The 20,441-nt window shown below is 40.0% G+C and overlaps 2 protein-coding genes across 5 annotated transcripts in view; one reads left to right on the forward strand and one right to left on the reverse strand.

Moving 5' to 3' along the window:
- Positions 1–90: 90 nt before the first annotated feature.
- Positions 91–17,350, forward strand: LOC105607297 (RNA polymerase-associated protein LEO1-like). 2 transcript variants are annotated; one of them, XM_060417968.1, is made up of 11 exons: positions 91–1,834; positions 3,199–3,317; positions 5,134–5,231; positions 5,832–5,977; positions 6,645–6,726; positions 7,940–8,034; positions 9,330–9,464; positions 9,946–10,081; positions 11,009–11,162; positions 11,674–11,771; positions 12,684–17,350. In XM_060417968.1, the coding sequence occupies exons 3-11, from the start codon at positions 5,148–5,150 to the stop codon at positions 12,741–12,743; spliced, it is 990 nt and encodes a 329-aa protein (XP_060273951.1). In that variant the 5' UTR covers positions 91–1,834; positions 3,199–3,317; positions 5,134–5,147; the 3' UTR covers positions 12,744–17,350. The 2 variants fall into 2 exon arrangements, with proteins under 2 accessions (XP_060273951.1, XP_042108391.1); XM_042252457.2 differs by lacking the exon at positions 3,199–3,317.
- The window catches only part of TMOD3 (tropomodulin 3), a 90,957-nt gene continuing 85,025 nt past the window's right edge, over positions 14,510–20,441 (reverse strand). For all 3 annotated transcript variants that reach the window (XM_004010606.6, XM_060417965.1, XM_060417964.1), the window contains one exon: positions 14,510–19,375. In XM_004010606.6, the coding sequence (XP_004010655.1) occupies positions 19,341–19,375 (35 nt within the window). In that variant the 3' untranslated portion in view covers positions 14,510–19,340. The remainder of the gene's footprint in view (positions 19,376–20,441) is intronic.

The following is a 20,441-nucleotide window of genomic DNA, read 5'->3' on the forward strand; positions in this document are numbered from 1 at the left end:
TTCAAGAAATGGACTTCTTCCGAAGCAGGTTGATTTTGTTCATGCTTTACACTAAATCTTAGCTTTTAGTGCATTCCTCCCAGGCCCTACAAAGAACCTGGCCAAGGCCTAGTGAAAAAAGTAAGGCATTCTTCTGGGGTGCATAGTTTTTAAAACCTGGCACAAAGAGCTTCCATAATTGTATTCATCTGCTAGGGCTGCTATAATAAAGTACCACAAACTGGGAGACTTCAAACCATAGAAACGTATCCTCTCATAGTTCGGAAGCCTGAAGTCCTAAATCAAGGTGTCAGCCGAGCCATGCGCCCTCCAAAGGCTCTAGGCAAGACTCCTCTCCTGCATTGCCTTAGCTTCTGGAGGCTTCCGGTGTTCCTTGGCTGGTAGCAGCGTAATTCTAATCTCACCTCTATCTTCACGTGGGTTGTTTCGCTGTGTGTCTGCTCTGTATTGCCAGATCCCACTCTCCTTTAAGGACATGCATTGGTAGGTTTAGGGTCACCCCTCGTCCTGTGTCCACTCATCTTAATAGTTACATCTGCAAAGATCCTATTGGTAAATAAAATTACATTCTGAGGTTCTGGTTGGATATGAATTTGGAAGGGTCCCTATTCAGCCCACTACAGTAATCAAGTTAAATAATATTGTGATACAGCATTTTAAAAAATTAAAATTAATGCAAAAATATGATGGAGAAAGTGTCAAAAATTCACCTAAAGATGATCTAGCAGGTCTGGGATTAGGGTAAGGCAAGTGACAGGAGTTGTACAAGTACAGAACTCCATGGATCATCTCTATTTAAAATTTTGATGTTTTGTTCAATGGGATTTTTTGTGGTTTAAAATGTATTGCAATATTATTTATCTTGATCACTGAGATTTTGGCACCCCTTATAGTGAGTGTCTCATTTGTTGTATCCTAGGCATGGCCCTGCTTTCTCACAGATGGTGACAGGCTTCAACAGTGAGCACTCCAAGAGAGCTGTTTTACCTTTTCTTGAGAGTACCTTTTATGGCTAGCACTAAAAGTCACATCAGAATCCACCACATTCTGTTCATTGGAAGTGAATCACTAATGTGAGCCCATATTCAGAGGGAGGGAAATTTGACTCCCCTTGATAGTAGAAATGGCTCAGTTAGATATATTTTAAATCTATAAGACACACATTTGTGTTTTCTACGGTGCCGTTCTACACAGACTCATCTTTCCATTATGGACTAGGGCTGTTAATACAACCCAGGAATGGTGGCTATCCGAGGGAGGCTGTCCCTGAAACCTGGTTAGAGAGAAGTGACGCTGAGAGAGAAGGCCCAGCTCACCTTTGTGTTACTTGCCTAACTTGCAAACCTGTAGCCCCTTTGCTGTTGGCTTATCAAGTTGAAACGGATGTCTGGCCCCTGAGAGCCTTCATTTTTGACTCTGTCTTTTCTAGGACAACATAGTTTCTGTTTTTTTTTTACTAGTAGACACTTATGTGACAATGACTGAGCTCTTGGGAGTCTCCCATCTCCAAACCTGCCCCTTCCATGCAGAGCTTGGTGGTGAAAGGTCAAGCCTCTGCAAGCACACTTCAGCTTTGCCAGCTGCCCCTGTTAGGGGGCGCTGGAGAGGACTGGGAGCCTGGATAACAACGAATAGATTACTCCTTCCTGTTTGCTTATAGAACTTCGTGGGGGCTTCCTGTTGAAGGGAGCCAACCAGGACTTGTTCACCTCAGCTGAGGCAGTTAATTCCCACAGCTGCTCAGTCCAGTTTGCAGTTTTACGAAAACTTGAGGAGCCAGCTTCGTTGTACTCCTGAGAGACATCAGTGCCTGCCGAACACGTCTCTTCCTCAGGTATGAGTTTCAGCTCCAGGGGGCTCTGTTATAAGTTTTTAAGTTTAGGAATAATTACATTTTCCCTTTGTTCCCTTATCTCTAGGGGTGGAAGTGGCTCTCTGAATTTGCTACTTTTGTCACCCCTTTAGGAATTCTCTTTGTATTTCTTGTAACCAAAATCAACAGCTTTAAACCTAATTGCGATGCGATGAAAAAAAAATACTGAAATGTATCTGTATAAACAACTGGTATGTTTTCTGTGGCCCAACTTGGACCTGAGTGGTAGTCCAGGAAGCAAATCCTCAAAGATGAGGTGCATGGGTTGGTTTGGGTTTGAATGCAGGTCCGAGTTCCTCGCCAAAGGGAAATGGTGCAGCCTTGGCCTCATGATGAATCCGATTATCCCCTGTGGTTGAGGGCTCAAGTGGCTGCTATACTTGTTAGGCAGTCCTGATGACTAAGGACTGGTGTGGGGTGCATGCTTCTGAGTGCCCTGGAGCACTTACCAGAAAGTTTACAAGCTTAGGTTGGCTATTTTTTTTAATTGAAGAATTGATTTACAGTGTTAATTTTTGCTGTATAGCAAAGCATTTCAGTTATACGTATATGTTCTTTTTTATATTCTTATTCATTATGATTTGTCACAGGATGGGAATATCTGTTTGGATTCAGATGAAGGTGAAAAACAGCCTGTAGTCTCTCTGAGCCTCCCTTGCCTGTGAGAAGCACTTTGCCTCCCTATGTCTGAGGAAACTTAATAGTTTTTTTTTTTTAATATATAGTTGATTTATTAGTTTCAGTGTACAAAAACCGTGATTTGAATATTTTTTATAGATTATACTCCATTTAAAGTTATGAAATGTTGGCTGTGTTTCATGTGCTGTACACTATATCCTTATAATCTATTACTTTATACACAGTAGTTTGTTCGTCTTAATTCCCTGCCCCTATTATGTCCCTCCCTGCTCCCCTCTCCCTGCTGGTAACCACTAGTTTGTTTTCTATGTCTGTGAGTCTGTTGGTTTTGTTATATTCACTGGTTTATTTTTCAGATTCCACATATAAGTCATAACATACTGTATCTGTGGTCATCTGACTTATTTCACTAATAAGCATAGTACCCTCTAGATCCGTCTCTGCTGTTGCAAGTGAGAGTTTCATTCCTTTTTTATGGCTGAGTAGGATTTCATTAGATATTTATATTCACACCGTATCTTTTTTTTTAAATCCATTTATCTGTTGATGGACTGGTTGCTTCGATATCTTGGCTATTGTAAATATTGCTTAAATATTACAATAATAAATATTATAATATTTATTGTAAATATTATACCTTGGGGTACATGTATCGTTTTAAATTAGGGTTTCTGTTTTTTTTTCAGATATAAACCAAGGAGTACAATTACGAGATGGTAGTTTTATTTTTAGTTTTTTAAAAAAATTATTTACTTTTGGCTGTGCTGGGTCCTCATTCCTCTGTGGGCTTTTTTCTCTAGTTGAGGTGAGTAGGGGCTACTCTCCAGTTGTGGTGCACGGGCTTCTCGGTGTGGTAGCTTCTCTTCTTGCACAGGACGGGCTCTAGGGTGCGTGGGCTCAGCAGCTGCAACTTGTGGGCTCCAGAGCACAGGCTCAGTATTTGTGGCACACGGGCATAGTTGCTCTGCAGCCTGTAGGATCCTCCCGGATCAGGGATTGAAACCATGTCTCCTGCATTGGAAGGCAGAGTCATCACCTCTGAGCCACCAGGGACGCCCCTACTTTTAGTTTTCTGAGCAGCCGCCATACTGTTCTTCATAGTGGCTGCACCAGTTCACATTCTCCACAACAGCATGCAAGGGTCTCTCTCTCTTCGCATTTTCACTGATACTTGCTATCTATAGACTTTTTGATGGTAGCTATTCAGTGAGGTGGTATCTTACTGTGGTTTTGATTTCTATTTTGAATGATTAGGAGTGTTGAGCATCTTTTCATGTGCCTCTTGAACATCTCTGTGTCTTTTTTTGAAAAAATGTCTATTACTGTCTTCTGCCCATTAATCAGGTTTTTTTTATATTGGATGACCTGTTTTTATTAACCTCTTATTGGTCATATCGTTTGCAAATATTGTCTCCCATTCAGTAGGTTATGAAACTAGTCTTCTTGCTTGAAAATCCTGTAATAACATCACTTGGGTCAGTTTTCATTCTCCTCAAGAACCACTCAGCTGAGTGCTGTCTTACCCAATTTTTACCAATAGATCCATCACTAGGATCTTATATACTGGCAAAGAAAGCATAAACTTCAACTGAAGAAGAAATAATTTATACATCAAAACAATTGCAAGGTTTTGCTAATGCGTATGGGCAAAAGCCTGGGGAATATGTGGGAAAGTGGACTCTAAGAATGTGAGATGAAGGAAAAACACTTGACTACCTTGGGCCAAATTTACTGACATGGGTGCACTTAATATTCTGGACATGGCTCTGTACTTGATTGGTTAACTAAGAACACTCAGTGGTGGCCTACATTTAATGAAGTTGAGATACCAAAGCTTCCCTGGCATTGTGCAGAGGGAATCCAAAAACAGGGAGACAGGAGTGTTGAAGTAGACATGTCTTGTATGATCTGCACACCACCCCTCACCTTCCCCAGCTACATTCCCTGAGAGGGCCAGCTTAAAATAAACATTTCATATATCTCACAGTCCTAAGGGTCAGGAGTGGTGTAGCCCTGGCCCAGGGTCTCTCACAAGGCTTTAGTCAGGATGTTGGCTCATCCAACACTGAGTCAGGTTGTTATCTCAGGCTGAAGGATCCGTTTCCAGGATGGCTCACTCTCACGGTGCTTGGGCGGGGGGACTCAGTTTCTCGCCACATGAGCCTCTCCATGGCAGTTTGTGTGTCTTCACATCGTGGTAGCTGGATTCCTCCAGAGCAAGTGACCCAAGGGAGAAAGAGTGAGGCAGAAAGGCCATGACGTCGTGCTGAGCCTCGGAAGTGAAGCTGTATTCTGTTGATCACGTAAACCAACCATGAGGCCTGTTGGAGGGGACTGCACAAGGGCAAGCATACCAGAGGCGGGAACCCCTGGGCTCCACCTTGAAAGCTGGCCTTCACAGCAACTTGACTTCCACCAACTAACCCCCATTTTCCTTCTCTGTAGTCACTCCTGCTCGTTAGGCTTCTGAGGCCCAGGCTCATGGAGCCAGTTTCAGGATGGCTTAATAGAAATTTGGTTTATGAATCTTGGAAACAGTGAAATGATGGGCCAAGAACTATGTGAAGAACTTCAGTCAAGAGAAATAAATTAATACAATGCATTCTTTCCCAACATTGAAGATTATAGCGGGACAATGGATCTGTTTGGAGACATAGATGACATTTCTTCAGACAGTGATGGGGATAATCAACCACCCATTCAAAAACAGCCTGTTAAAGTAAGTACAAATCTCAACCGAGCCTATTGTTCAAAGCTAAGAAAAAAGTTTCATAGGCTGATGGGCCTGACTCTCTCATATAGAGTCTGGAACATCTGATGAATAGGTGACTTTCTTAGCTATGTTTCTGGATATTAAAGGGCATAGAAGGAATTGCTCAGAATGAATTTGATGCCAAACTTTAGGGGCTAGACTGTGAGGACTCATAATTTGAAAACCTTTGATTCAAAAGCTTTTCTTACTCAAACTTGTGCAGATAAGTGTGTACTATTTGACATTTTTCTCTGATTTTAATAGTTACTTAGTATTGAAGTGTTGTATAATTTCACACTTGTGTTGCTAAATATCTTATGAAAACTAGGTATGTCAATTTTTTTCTGGTAATGCAGGCTGACAGGTCTTGTTTTACATGGTGGTTTTGGGGGAGTAGGATAGAAAGGATGAAATTTTGAGGTGAGGCTGGAGGGGCTGCTGACTACTTTATCTCTGAAGTGGTTTCTAAATTTACTTCCTGTCAAACCTGCATCTGCCTGTTGCGGAAGGACAGCTAGGGCATTTCTAATGTCACCTCAGGCTCTCACATTCTGATTCCTTCCTTAGGATGGATGTGGAGTGCCTCAGAACCAGCAGGAGGAAGAGCCGATTTCTGAAACCAAAATAGAAGTAGAAATTCCTAACATCAACTCTGATTTAGGAAATGAATTATACTTTGTTAAACTACCCAAATTTCTCAGCATAGAATCCAAGTAAGAGGACTGATTTAAAGTATTATTTTTCCTGCAAGATATTGAGTAAAAGTATGTGGACTGTTAATGTTCTTGTTTGTAATGCGTTGGCTAATCACAGAGGTGGGAGATTTTTCATGTAACGCTTAAAAAATAAATTTAGGGTGTGCTATGGTAGAAAATGATGAATTTACTGGCATGAGAAAGCTTTACTGCTAATAATTCTTTTAGCATTTTGGCACTTTCTTATCCTTGAGCAGATATCATAGCTGATGAAGATGTTTTTTATTCTCATAAAGCTGAAAATTTGGTAAACGAAGGTGAGAAAGTTTGCTGGAAAAATCACAAAAGTTCAGTGCAAAAGCCATTGTGAATCTACAAAAGATGATATTTGAAAACAAAATAGTGTGGCTGGGTATCATGCTGGTTCACAAGTGCAAGCTCTTGTGCAATTAAACATGACACCTTTCTTAAAAAATGTGAAAAGGCAGATCATATGTCACCTATACTTTAGAGGACTATTTCACCAAACAAGAAAACAATTAAAAAGCTAATTTGCATACTTCTTTGAAGTTTTACTTGAAGTTATTTGTCTACTGTGATTTTTTTTAACATTGGTACATGTTATAAAGACTGTTATTTTATATTCATACTAAAGATGGCTAATATATTAAAAAACAATTTTTAGGCCTTTTGATCCTCAGTATTATGAAGATGAATTTGAAAATAAGAAAATGCTTGATGAAGAGAGAACCAGGTTAAAATTAAAGGTACCATTCCACACTTTATTTTTTTTTTTAAGCTTTTTATAAAATAAAACACAGGGATAACAGTTTGAGATGAATTTACAAAATGATCTTTATGTTTATTTTTTGATCAATAAATACCTGTTTAGAATGAGGAATTAAATGTCTTTTCAGAATATTTTTAGGAGAGAAGGTACATATCCTTTTTAAAAAATTGTTGTAGAATTATCACTTTTCTAACCTTTCTTTGACAGTTGTAACTTTTTGACAGCAGTCAAGATAAGAATTCTTGAAAATTGTTAGCTACTTTTCCTTCAGGATAAATAATAATATAACTAGATATACAGAAATGCCCCTCCAATTTTTATCATGGATAGATCTGAGCTGCTTCCCATAGTAAAAATATCTCAGACTCTTTATGGAAATTCAGCTTATGCACAGAGAAGAAGTCTTGTCATTAGGGGGTCCCCCTTGAGAAGACCTGGAAAGCAAAACCCTACTATTGCTCTCACAGGAATGGCATTGTCTTTAACCGGGTATGGAATGAGCGTCTGCCAGAGGCCATGGTGGTAGCCATTCTTATACTACTTCTGTAATTTGGAGTGTCTCACCATATGGGTAAAGCAAAAGTCTCAGGTTTTAATTTATTATTACTTAATTTTTTTAAAAAATTAACGCTCAGAGCTTTCTTTCCTGCTGGGCCTTTCTTTAGTCTTTTCATTGGGTTCATAACCCTTCAAGTGGGGCTGCAATAGAAATCTGAGTTATAACCTCCTACCTCATATGGGCCCTAAGTTTTTGCTTCCAATGCCATGAGGTGGAGCTCAGAAAAGATTAAAACAGAACGTCTGGTGAGTTTAACCAGTGTCTCTAGGTATCTGTAGTAGGAGGGTTTCCATGTTGCCTAATCATCTATTTTTCGGTGAGCTTACTTTCTCACCACCTCTGAATTCTTGGCATGTGATTATAAATCACTTGAGAAGAAAAGAACATGCAGTCAGTAATACTGGTTTTGTATGTGAAAGTGTTAGTTGATCAGTCATGTCTCTTTGCGATCCCATGAACTGTAACCCATCAGACTCCTCCATCCATGGGATTCTGCAGGCAAGAATACTGGAGTGGGTTGCCACACTCTTCTCCAGGGCATCTTCCCGACCCAAGCATTTAATCCAGGTCTCCTGCACTGCAGGCAGATTCTTTACCAGCTGGTTTTGTATGCCTTTGTGTTTTATATCAGATAGAAAATACTATACGATGGAGGATACGCCGGAATAAAGACGGAATTAAAATTAAAGAAAGCAATGCTCGGATAGTCAAGTGGTCGGATGGAAGGTGAGCACAGACCTGAGGAGTATGGCAACACCCAGAGGGAGGCCTGGAATGAATGAAGTTTTCTGTGTAGGACCATATTTGGGGATCTTTTTTCATTACGGAATTAACAAAATCTAGGCCTCTTAGATCGCATATTAAAAAGCAGAGACATTACTTTGCCAACAAAGGTCCGTCTAGTCAAAGCTTTGGTTTTTCCAGTAGTCATGTATGGATGTGAGAGTTGGACTATAAAGAAAGCTCAGTGTCAAAGAATTGATGCTTTTGAACTGTGGTGTTGTAAAAGACTCTTGAGAGTCCCTTGGACAACAAGGAGATCCAACCAGTCCATCCTAAAGGAAATCAGTTCTGAATATTCATTGGAAGGACTGATGCTGAAGCTGAAACGCCAATACTTTGGCCACCTGATGGGAAGAACTGACTTATTTGAAAAGACCCTGATGCTGGGAAAGACTGAAAGTGGGAGGAGAAGGGGACGACAGAGGATGAGATGGTTGGATGGCATTGCCGACTCAATGGACATGAGCTTGAGCAAGCTCTGGGAGTTGGTGATGGACAGGGAGGCATGGCGTGCTGCAGTCCATGGGGTCGCTAAGAGTAGGACATGACTGAGCGACTGAACTGAACTGAGGCTCCTGGCATTATCTGGGAAACCTGGGAGAAATAAACAGGGTTGAGGTCACAGTGCTGTGCTGGGAGACTCTAGACATAGACCCAAGAAGTAATCAAATTCACAGTATCTACCTTAACGAGATGAAAACCTATGTATCAGAGCCCATATGTGACCATTAGACATTATAGATTGGTATGTTTGAAAAAACGATTTCTATTTTACTAATGAAGTTGTAGAGATTGGGAAATGATAAAACAATTAGATTTCAAGTTGAAAGGAAGATGGATTTTACCACCTTTTACTTTGAAAGGAGGTAGGTTAGTTGTTTCTAGTATCTTTTGTCTGTCTGAAATCTTCAGTATGGGGACAGGATCCTGCAGTTCCATAGCATTTTAAGAATTGCTAACAGGGTAGAGGAGACTTCCCTGGTAGCTCATGATTAAAAAAACCCACCTGCCAATGCAGGAGATGCAGGTTTGATCCCTGGGTTAGGAAGATCCCCTGTAGAAGGAAATGGCATGCACGCCAGTGTTCTTGCCTGGAGAATCCCATGGAGACTGGCGGGCTACAGTCCATGGGGTTGCAAAGAGTTGAGCACAACTTAATGACAAAACAGCATGACAGAATGGAAGCTATAGGATTTGTTAACTATCCATCCTAATAACTGAACTATTTCTGTTTCCAGCCTGTCCCTACATTTAGGCAACGAGGTGTTTGATATCTACAAGGCCCCGATGCAGGCCAATCACAACCACCTGTTCATCAGGGAAGACACTGGTCTGCAGGGACAAGCCGTCTTTAAGTCCAAACTCACCTTCAGGTAACTATTCATAGTGACCTATTGCTGCTTGGCAGTTTGAGCAACAGGTTAGAGAGGCTGGATGTGCAAAGAGCCTGACTGACATGATGTTGAAGTGCAGCTCCCCAAGGCCCATGGTCTGGTTCCCATGCCATTTTTCACCTTTGCAACAAGTTCCTGTCTCTCAGGGAGCCAGTTCATGCTATGGAAACCAACACGAGGCTGCTGTCTAAACCAGAAGACCAGTTATTAATTCACATTGATCGGCACACCTGGTAAGAGGCCTGAACTGTCTGTGCCACTCTGCTGGTCAGCACATCCCTTCTCTTCAGGGCCTTTGACCTGGGAAGCCGGCTGACTGCAAGCATGCTCTCGGTGTGTGCACGTGCCAGAGGAGAGGGCTGTGGGTGCTGATGTTACTGTCCACCGCTGTTTGCTGTTGCTGTGATTGCCTGCAAATGTTCTTAGTAGATAGTGAGTCATTTTTGTCTGTTTCCCGCAGACCTCATGCCACAGACTATGCCACACATAAAAAGGTGACCCTGCCACTTGCTAGTAGATGCTCAAGGCTGCAGATGATTAGAATCTTACCAGTGGTGGGTCCTGATCCTGAATGCCAGCGTGTAGAGTTGATTAAGGTATGTTGGCTGAGCTTTATCCTAGGATTGTTTGGGAGCATTAAGAGCTGAGCTTTTCAGAATATTAAATCATCTTATTGTCACAGTCATTTTATCTCTCGTAGTTATCAGGGAGCCAGCTTAAGCTTCTAAGTGTGTGGTTAACCATAGAAAAGGTCATAGTCAATGGGCCAGTGGTGAGACACAGCAATCCAGACACTCAGGTATTCTCTCTCCAATCTGTGAGCTCTCAGAGGGAAACTGACAGTTTTTTTAAAAAACATAAACTTTGACACGTATCATTAAGCTGGGTTAGCCAGAGGGGAGGTGATGTAGGAAGGTCAGAAGGACATTCCTTAAAAAAAGAAAAAAGGACATTCTTGACTCAGTCAACACTGGCCCTACCCGTGGAACCCAACATGTGGAAGCCAGCTGGATGGAAGGGAACAAGGGCTCTACTTTGGGGCTCAGGGACCCTCCCCACCAGCAGCCCCTCATCCTGCTGTCAGCTGTGGGGAGTGCCCTGGGTTGACGGCCCCAGCCAGGAATATCTGGCTGCCATAGTAATCTGGTGGAGCCTGGGCAAGTCAGGTGTGTCTCAGGGTGAAGAGAACCTGCCTCCCTCAGGCATCCGCTGGGCATGGACGAGGCTCCTCAGGCTGGTCGTGCCCTCTGGACTGTTCCTGGCAGCAGAGGGGACGCTGCAGCTCCCAAGGCCGTGCCTGTGCCAGTTGTGATGGGGAGGTTGGTGTGAGGGAGCCTTCTGCCTCTCCACCCTGTGGTGTCTTCATGCCTTAGAAATGAACATGGCGACGACCGTGTGTGGTAACAGAGGTGTGAAACGGAGAGAACTCACCCTGAGGACATGGGAGCTGGTGTTATCCTGGGCAAGGCATTTTCATGTTCTTTAGTTTCAAGTGAGCACTAAGTGAATTCATTTTTTTTAAGTCTTTACAGAAAGAAGCAGCACGTTTGAGGGCTTCTGCTCACCAGGAGACAATCCGTCTGCAGAAGCAGGGGGGCCCCAGTGCCCCCTACCAGGACCCCAACAGTGACGAGGAGGGTGAAGCCGTCGAAAACCACGACCAAGGGGGACGCGGAGGTGAGTGTGGTGACCACTGAGTGTCTGTCCTGCTGTCATTCACTGAGGACAGTGCAAAGGCCTTTGCTCCAGTTTCTGTTAGGACCACTTTCTCAACATGAAAAGTTGGCTGGGAAAATAAGGCACCCCCGTAATTAAGAAAATCAACCAAATAATTTATGTCCTCATGGTAAAAAATGTATAATAGGCAGTCTGCCTGATTGTATAATTAAGGACCCAGTGTTAAACTTTGTAGTTTTAAAAAATGTGTGTGTGCAGCCCTTCAGGTATTTAAAAGTGATCAGTCTCTCTGAGGGAAAAAAACCTCTCCAATATAAGTCATTTAAGCATGTTTGAAAGCTGTATGTATCTCTTCATGAAAACTTAAAAAAATGGTTGGTGTCTCAACAAAGGGAAATATACAGTGGGAAGTAACAACATTCAACAGTAAAAAAAAAAATTTTTCAGGAATAAATGAGTCTTCATCTTTGAAGGTCAGTCCCATATCTAAAGTCCTCAAATTTGCTTTCAGAGGAAGGGACCAGAATCTATTCTCCAGAGAGTGATGAGGGACAAGATGAAGATGGGGCTCAAAGATCACTGACAGCAAAGAAACTCACCACTGATGAGGTAAAACCAAATTTATTCAATCTGAGGGGGTTTGTTCTGTAGCCACAAGCCGACTCCCGGAATAAGGAGCTCACAGCCCAGGAGCACAGACAGGTGTCGACACATCGCCCTACAACTCGGTGAGATGAATGCGGTAACAAGCCTAGGCGTGGCCCAGAGGAAGGCCTGACACCTGTGTGCAGCGGGAGGCAGCCAGAACAGTCACCTCCTGCTGGACGTTGAAGGAAGCGTTAGGGTGGGTGTGCCAGTGGACAGAAAGGCCTGTGAGAAGACATGTGGCTGAGACCCCAGGGCCCAACTAGAGAACTAGAAGTAGTTCAGTGAAATAGATCAAGGGCCTCTCACGATCACCAGGAGCATAATAATAGCGCAGGGTTATTTCATTTCCATGTTATTAAAATTATCTACTTTATTTCCTTTTCCACTTAAAGATCACAAGAAAATTTAAGTCTTAATTACACAAAGTGAGTACCATATTCATTTATCCAGTGTTTTCTGAACACATAACACACTCCACTGTGGGTCTTGAGTTACAGGTCAGAGAAAACATCTCAGTAACAGAAATGGCTCTTACTATGTAAAAGAAGCACTCATTTTTCATGTGGAAAAAATCAACAGGCTTTAAAATAGGGAATTTTAGATAGAGAAAGTGAAGTACTGAGGAAGCAGAGGAACATATTTCAAGTAGTAATGAGGGGAATCCACACCAAAACAGAGTGACGTGTTCCTTGGCCTTGAACGCTGGAAGTCTGGGCTCCCCTTGTCTGACCTGTCTGTGGACAAGGTCATCATTGCGGGGTCGAGTTCTAACTTGAAAGGCTGGCTCCCCCATCAGCTCAGAACTACTTAAGACAGAATTTCCGGAAACATTCAGTATTGAATTTTACACCTTCTCTCTTGTTATCTGTTCAGATGAACCCTCCAGAAAGAGGAAAGCAGAGGGTGAAGAGGAAGAGGATGACTGAAGCATAAAACGTGTACTCACTATAAATATGGTTTTCAACTGCTTGCTTTAAAACAATGATGAAATGACTTGGGATTGAAGTGAGGAACTGAGTTCCTTTTGCATAATCCTAGTTGTGGTTTTAAAATGTTCGGAAGCAAGTCTGTGACTTTAGAAAATCCATTGTTCCCAGGTGAGACCATTTTGGTAACAGTTTGTGCTGTGTCTTGGGTTTTCTTCGTCAGAGCAAGCATAGCACAAGAGAGCTCACTGGAGACTCAACGCTTTGTTACGTGCCGTATGGGCCTTGCCAGTTCTAATCCTCAGAACAACTCAAAGGGCTGCTGCTGTTCTCATATTACAGATATGGAAGCTAAGTTAGAACCTAAGACTTCTAACCAAAGCTTTTTTCTTCTCAAGTTTAAAAAAAAAAAAGCATTTTTGAGACAAGGATCAGGAACTTATCTGCACAGCCATCACACTGCTGAGCAGGTCTATTACTGATCTTAGGGAGACAGACATCCAAAACCCTGGAGAAAAATGGTCACCAGAAGTTTAGAGGGAAAAAAGAGCACTGGGAAACAAAATACTAGATTTGACTTCTAGCTTTTTGACTAGTGCAGCAGCTGGAACATAATGGGTACATAGTTTTTTTGGTACAGCAAAGTGACTCAGTTATACACACATAAACGTGCTTTTTCATATTTTTTCATACTTTTCCATTATGGTTTGTCACAGGATATAGTCCCCTGTGTTGTTCATCCATCCTGTATATAGTAGGATGTCTGTTTTTGTGCCAGTACCACACTGTTTTGGTCACTATAGCCTTGTAGTATTATCTCAAGTCTGGGAGGGTTATGCCTCCTGCTTTGTTTTTTTCCCTCAAGACTGCTTTGACAATTCTGGGTCTTTTATAGTTCTCTATAAATATTAGGGTAATTTGTCTTAATTCTGTGAAAAATGAAATGTGTTAATTTGATGGGGATTGCATTACATCTATAGGTTAGGTTGGCTATTCTTTATAGAGGTGGCCTTGAGTCTCTGCTACTTTAGCAACAGGACTAGGGCTAAAGCTGGGCTGAGCCTAGAGGCCACCAACCCTTGCAGACATGCTGGAAAGCTTAATATTTGGTACCTAAAGGAGTGAGGTGCCACTGGCTGAGCAAGAAGGCACTCTCCCCACGGCTACAGCTCCTGTCTCCAGGGCTATTCAGAGGAGCTGAAGTTAATTGACAACTGAAGCACCCAAGCCTCTGACTCACCAAAGGGGACAGGCATCAAGGCTTCCCACATGTGAACGTAAGCCCAACAGCCATTCTTGGAAAGCCAGCCAATACTAAAGATTCAAGAGAAATTTCTTTATTCCTTAAGTTTCAAAGTTGAATTATTTGATATTTATCCCTAAAAGTTTCCTCAAACCCATTACACGTTTCACTGATTTTCTCTTTTGGTTGGTGGATTTAGGTGACTGATAAGCAATATCTTTGCTTTACCTTAGAAATGATAGCAGGATTGGCTCCCCTCAGGCCCAGACGCACTATATCATAGGTCCCTCTTTCTGTTTGTCAACTCAGTTAAAAAAAAAAACAACTCAATTTGACTTTATGGACAGACCAGGCTGAGTACTGATGGTATGAGACTGACCATATGAACTTGCTGCTTTATGGGTGTAAATGGTCAAGTCCTGACAGTTTCAGAATAACTCAAGGAAATTAATAAACTTGTTCTTAAAAAGTATGTAAGGAGTGAGCTTTAGAACATAGGCATTAACAGGATTTTCCAAACAGTCTAAGTCTACAGTATATTTGATAGACTTTATTGAAATTATTTGTTCCAATATGAAATGGTAAATTCTAAATGCCTATAATCCATATTCTTCAAAAGAAAATTCACTGTGCTATTATGAACCAGTATTATTAATGAATATTTTGTAATAGTTTTTTTAATTAAAATTGAAAAAGTAAGCATTTACAGCATTTTTATATTTTAGCATTAAAATATGTAAATGCCCAATTTCATGTGACAAAGAATGCACTGTTACAAAAGTAATTTTCAAGCTTTTAAACGCACCTGAAACCAAACAGAATTCATCCAAAAGACTAAGAAAAAAAAGAGTGGGCACTTTCTCAAAATTACAATGGTTTTTATATACTCTGTGCATGCACATGTATGCATGAGCAATTTTCTTTACAATTTATCTTTTTTACAGTTCTTAAGCAGACAAATCTAAACAGTTTAAACAGCTGAATCAAACTGTTTTCCTTTTGACTTAAGGTGAAATTTAAACTAAAAATTTGCTTTACATACCCACAAACAAGCACCCAGAATTTGTTTTTAAACCTTACTCTCTGATGAACTACAATATCTGACAGAAAAATTTTAGACCTATTAATTGCTCTGCAGCATTTAACACATACTGATTGTCTGTAGAAAAGGAAGTTAAGCCTCACTCACATATGTGTACTCTGAGAGTTTGATTATCTTAAAAGTCTACGAACTTGAACAATAGTGCTCAATACAAAACATGGCTGGTGGTGTTTCACAGTGTTACAATCTATCTAGCTACCAGAGCAGATATCTTAAGTAAAAGTCCTTAGGTATCAGTGAAGGCTGTCTAAAATGCTTGGTAGGGGTTTAAAGGCTGGCTTCTCTGAAAGATCAGGCTGCATGTTAGAGTTTAGCATTAACAAACTTGTAAATGTTTTATTATAAAAATGTTCCAATGTGTTCAGTTTTTGTAGGGAAAGACATACAGAACTAAATTACAACACACAAGAAATACAACATAAGAAAGAATGACCAAATTAAAATGACCTAATATAAATTCTTTGCTGATTGTAAATACAATTTTCTCAATTTAAAACTTGGTGAAGAGTTCCTTTGAGTGAGAAGTAGCTAGAAACATGAATGTTCAGTGAGAAGTGATGGGAAAGAGGGTTCTATGGATGTTTAGACTGAAGGACTCACACCCCTTGACAGGAGTTGCTCTGACATATCCAATGTGTTTGGGTCTTGTGGGTGCTGTGTCTTCAGTTAATACTATATGAAAGTGGAGTGGCCTTGAGGGCATTGTGTTAAGTGAAACAAATCTGAAAGGAAGACAATACTATATGATCTCATGTATTCGAACCTAAAAAGACTAAATCCGTTGATACAGCGAACAGACTGCGGGTTGCCAGAGTTGAGGTATGGAGAGTGGGTGAAATGGATGAACGTGGTTAAATGGTATAAACTTCCAGTTATAAGAAAAATAAGTCCTAGGAATGTAATGTCAGCATAGTGATGACAGTTAATAATACTGTATTATTACATATTTGAAAGTTACTTAAAAATTCTCATCACAAGGAAAAACATTTTTAAAAACTATGTGAAGTGATAGATGTTAACTAAACTTACTGTAGTAACCATTTTGCAAGTATGTTTATATCTCAAATCATTACATTTTATACCTTAAACTATGTTATATGTCAACTATCTCAATAAAACTAGAAAAAAAAATTTAAGTGATGTGACATTGTAATAGAGGAAAACTAGATGGTACTGAACTTACAGAGAATGGAAACTGCTATAGATTCCAGAAAAACAATGATCCCTTTTCCTGCCAGGAGATAATGGTGATTCCTGATTTTATACGGAAAAAGTTAGAAGTTCTAGGACCACAGAGCCAAAATTTTACAATTTTATGAAACCTCATGAATTGTTTAATCTTATTTTAATGGCAGCAAGGGTTAAAAATAAAGTACAACAGAAAATAACTTTTTATCAAAACATGTTTTCTTTTATAATTTTCTTTATACCATGGATTCCCCTTTTTAAATGAAAAATCAGATACTGTCAATGGAAAAAAGAATTTCCAAAGCTCTCTACCTGTTAACTTTTTGAGGGAGTACCTACTGCACAAAGCAAGTATGTGGGTTCTTTCATTCAAATCATGAGAACCTGCAATTTAACAGTCAAGGTAATTAATTCTCCTTAGAATTTATAATAGTCTAATTTTTTTAAACAGAAACTGTTTATTTGGTCTTTTAAATGACAGGCACCCTTAGAGAATGTATTCCACCTATTCTTTAGACTGATACTAGGCTTTAGCTACAAGTAGCACCAAAATCCATTTTAATAATATCATTAATATTGATTTTAATACATACAATTTCATGTAGACAAACTGGAAAAATCAGAACTTCTGACAAATATGAATATAAAATTTTATAAAATGTGAAATTAAAAGCTTTTATAAAAACAGCAATTTAAAAATGCAAAGAACAGTCTTTGCTTGGATAACGAGATAAGTCCATACTGGTTACACTACAAAATGTCTTAGAAGATCTTTGGTTTAAAAATCAAGACTATTTCACAATTCTATTATAAAATTTTAGCACAATATAGAAATATTGAAATTTACTAAAAGGATAAGAGGTGCCAGATTTTTTTTTGAGAGATGCCAGATTTTTAAAGATCAAAGTAAACTCCATTTTCTTGTGTTACAATTTGTGAAAGATTTTCTGTATTCAGATAGATGAATGTTCACCTTTAGTTATTTATTAACAAATCTTTTCTTCCATTATATAATGAACTGTTGTAGCTCAGAACTGGAATGGTACAAGCACAACACTCAACTTCTTCATACTTTGATAAATAATAAATGAAAAGATATTAACCATAAGTCTAATACAGAATTCTAGGTGAGGCCCTACCTACCTATATTTAAAAGACTTTTGTGAAGACAGGGTAACATACTTATCAATTCATTGACTTACAGGGAAGGGCAAAAAAGGAAGCCTTGCTAAAAGTGTACTGGCAGCTCTGTACTCTTGCTCCATGCCAACTCCCCCCTCTGTTGGAACTGTGCAGTCTCTAAAAATTAAGTACATTCCCAAAGTCATTTATGAAAAAGGAGAGAGGGAGAGCCAGTCAGAGTGAGCTTGACTTGCTAACTTGAAAAAAAAAAAAAAATCTCCAGCACCCTATAACCAAAAGGGAATAGTGGAACAGTGCAAAGTCAATCTTTGGCCCCTTTCAAACACTGGATACTGATTCCAAAGAAACCCACACTCAGTCCTTATGAGGAGAGCTTTCACCTGTCAAGAAGGCTTATTTCTATAGCATACAGGGAGCCATCTAGCTCGAGACAAACTGACTAGTCCAAGACAAAGAAGCAGACATTTTATAATTTGGTTTCAAGAAGTTAAAAAAAAAAAAAAAAGAAACATCTCTCCCCTATTCTGGAAAGAGATTCCTCCCTTTAGAAAAATCTCCCTGTAAGTGACACAGCCAGGCCTGAATTGTTCAGATTCCTTTGTGCCCTGTCCTCTAGCTGTATGGCCTCTACCACTTCCTGCTCCCGGGACTGCCCTGGAACCTGGCATGAATACATGTCCATGTCATCTGTCACACTACTGGACCTGGAGTGGCCTGCCACCACGCTACACTGTTCAACCACTCACTTTAATACTTTCAGTGATAGGAAGACATCTTGTTAGGAGAAACTACTTTTACACAGTATGGACCACAAAGTTCAAGATGAAACAGTTAATAAAAATTAGATTTATCAAGAATAGTCATTTTTCTTATTGGTTGGAAAATCTGTAGTAAGGGGTGATTGTATATCATCCAGACATCTCTGCACTGCATATAGGAACATCTCACTGTCCTGTGTAAACTCTTAATTTATACACAGGTCAGCTTCTAATTTACTTTACAGTAACCATCAATTTAAAGGACTGTTCTGCATGCTCCTGAGACTTAATCTCCACCATTTAATAAGTCTGATTTCATGTGTTTAACAACAGCTTTTTTTTTTTTTAACCTTGAATAACAGAGTTATCTGTATGCCTTTTACAGGGAAGAAAATAGCTTTCCTACTCAGATATATTTTTTTTTACTATGAACTTTCACAAAAATTTAATAATGCCCACATTATTAAAATGAAAGCCTATAATGAATTTAGACACAGCTACTTTTTAAACAAAGTGTGTAACCTAGCCAAGATGATGACTTTGTTTAAAAAAACTGTAGGTGCTGAGACACCTCAGACAGGTGCAGTGTTGGGGAGGCATAGGAGACTGCTTCCTCTCACCTGGAAACCTGCTTTGACTCTAAGACAGATGACCAAGTTTTAAGTCATCTGTTTTAAGATGTTGGCATTTTGCTTTTTGCAAGAAAGAAGTGTGTGTGTTCTAGAAAACATGGAAAAGTCTCCATGCCATGGAAGGAGGAAAGCTTTGAAGTGCCTTGTACCTAAGAAGTACGACAGCAGTTCTGACATCAGCAATGTCCCTTTTTGACTTAAAAAATATTGGTCCTTAAAATTTTCATATTATTCTACATAAATGACTTCCTAAACTTTTTTACAACTGTATTTTTTTTAACCCAACTCATGACAAAACATTTAATTAAGCTAAATTAAAATCAATTTTAGGAGAAATAATGCTTTAGTATACAAAATATCACCTACTATTGATTTTGCAGTTTGAAACTGGTAACAACCTTAAACTAGAAAAAAGATACATGTAATAAAAAAAAAATTTTCCAGTCTTTTCCCTTCTACCCAGGAAAATTTTACATCTGATATCACAAGAACCCTCGATGACCTTTCAACGTCTTCCAAATATGACAGGTTGGCAGACTTACTGGTGGTCTCCTTCAACTCGTCTCTTGCGAACTATGAGAAAAATAAAGAATGTTAGAAATCCCTGTTAGGTTGTACAATATTCATTTGCTTGTAACAAACAAGTTTCTGTGCAATCCAGTTAGAGTTGTAAAAAAATGGATTGTTCATTTGCAGTTCACACAGCCATTAAAATAAAAACTCATATCCTTTATTATTAAAATAAAAAACTTGTATCCTTTACTATGTTCACTTACCTGCTGGGAACTGAGGAGCTAAGCTCCCCTGTGCTTATACAACAGCAACATTAGAAATGTACAGTAGAATGGTCAGCAGTCACCTTCAACTCACTGTGCCTGTCTCATCCATGTATTAAAAAATTTTATACCTCCATTAAAAATGGTAACTTATATTAGATTTTGAAATAACACACAGGCAGCTGGGATTAGAAAGTATTAAAGGTAATTCGCATGCCCTTCTGGTTATTTCCTTAGTTTGTGAAAGAACATACCAAAAATACTTTTGAAAGTTTCAAAGATAAGTGACTTGCTACTACTGCTCTCCAGATTTTCCTTCTCTTATCTCCTACAAAATGAGCCAGTTTGGGGCTCTGAGAATACAACAAATGCAAAGTAATGAAGATCTTAGACCCTAGTAATACGGTGGTGTCACCCCTGGCTACCATAAACTCGGGACGTCAAAGTGGTTGACCCACAGTTAGCAGAGTAAACAAAGGTGCACGTCTGAGGGTACCCAGCCTAGGCATGGGCTGGAGACCCTGAGCTGCGAGGCCATGCTCGTTGGCAGCCGGGCAAAGTCTTCAGTCAGGATCTTGCTACCTTCCCTCTCACCTGTCAGCCACCAGAGAACATCTGCTGAGAGCTGGCAGCTCAGGGCTCCTCAGCATCGGGCCAGTTCCTATTGCTGACTCCATTGAGTCAGCAACAGAGTGGGAACCTGCTGCTTTTTGTAGTGTGCTCTTTGGCAAGCAAGGCAACCTCTCTGAGCCTCAACTCATCCTCTGTAACAGGAGAATAGTGACACCTGAACCTCATGGTTGTGCAATTCAAGGCTGCTTGAAAGTGAAATCGCTCAGTCATGTCCAACTCTTTGCGACCCC

This window comes from Ovis aries, chromosome 7 (assembly GCF_016772045.2).
Source record: "Ovis aries strain OAR_USU_Benz2616 breed Rambouillet chromosome 7, ARS-UI_Ramb_v3.0, whole genome shotgun sequence".
NCBI lineage: Eukaryota > Metazoa > Chordata > Mammalia > Artiodactyla > Bovidae > Ovis > Ovis aries.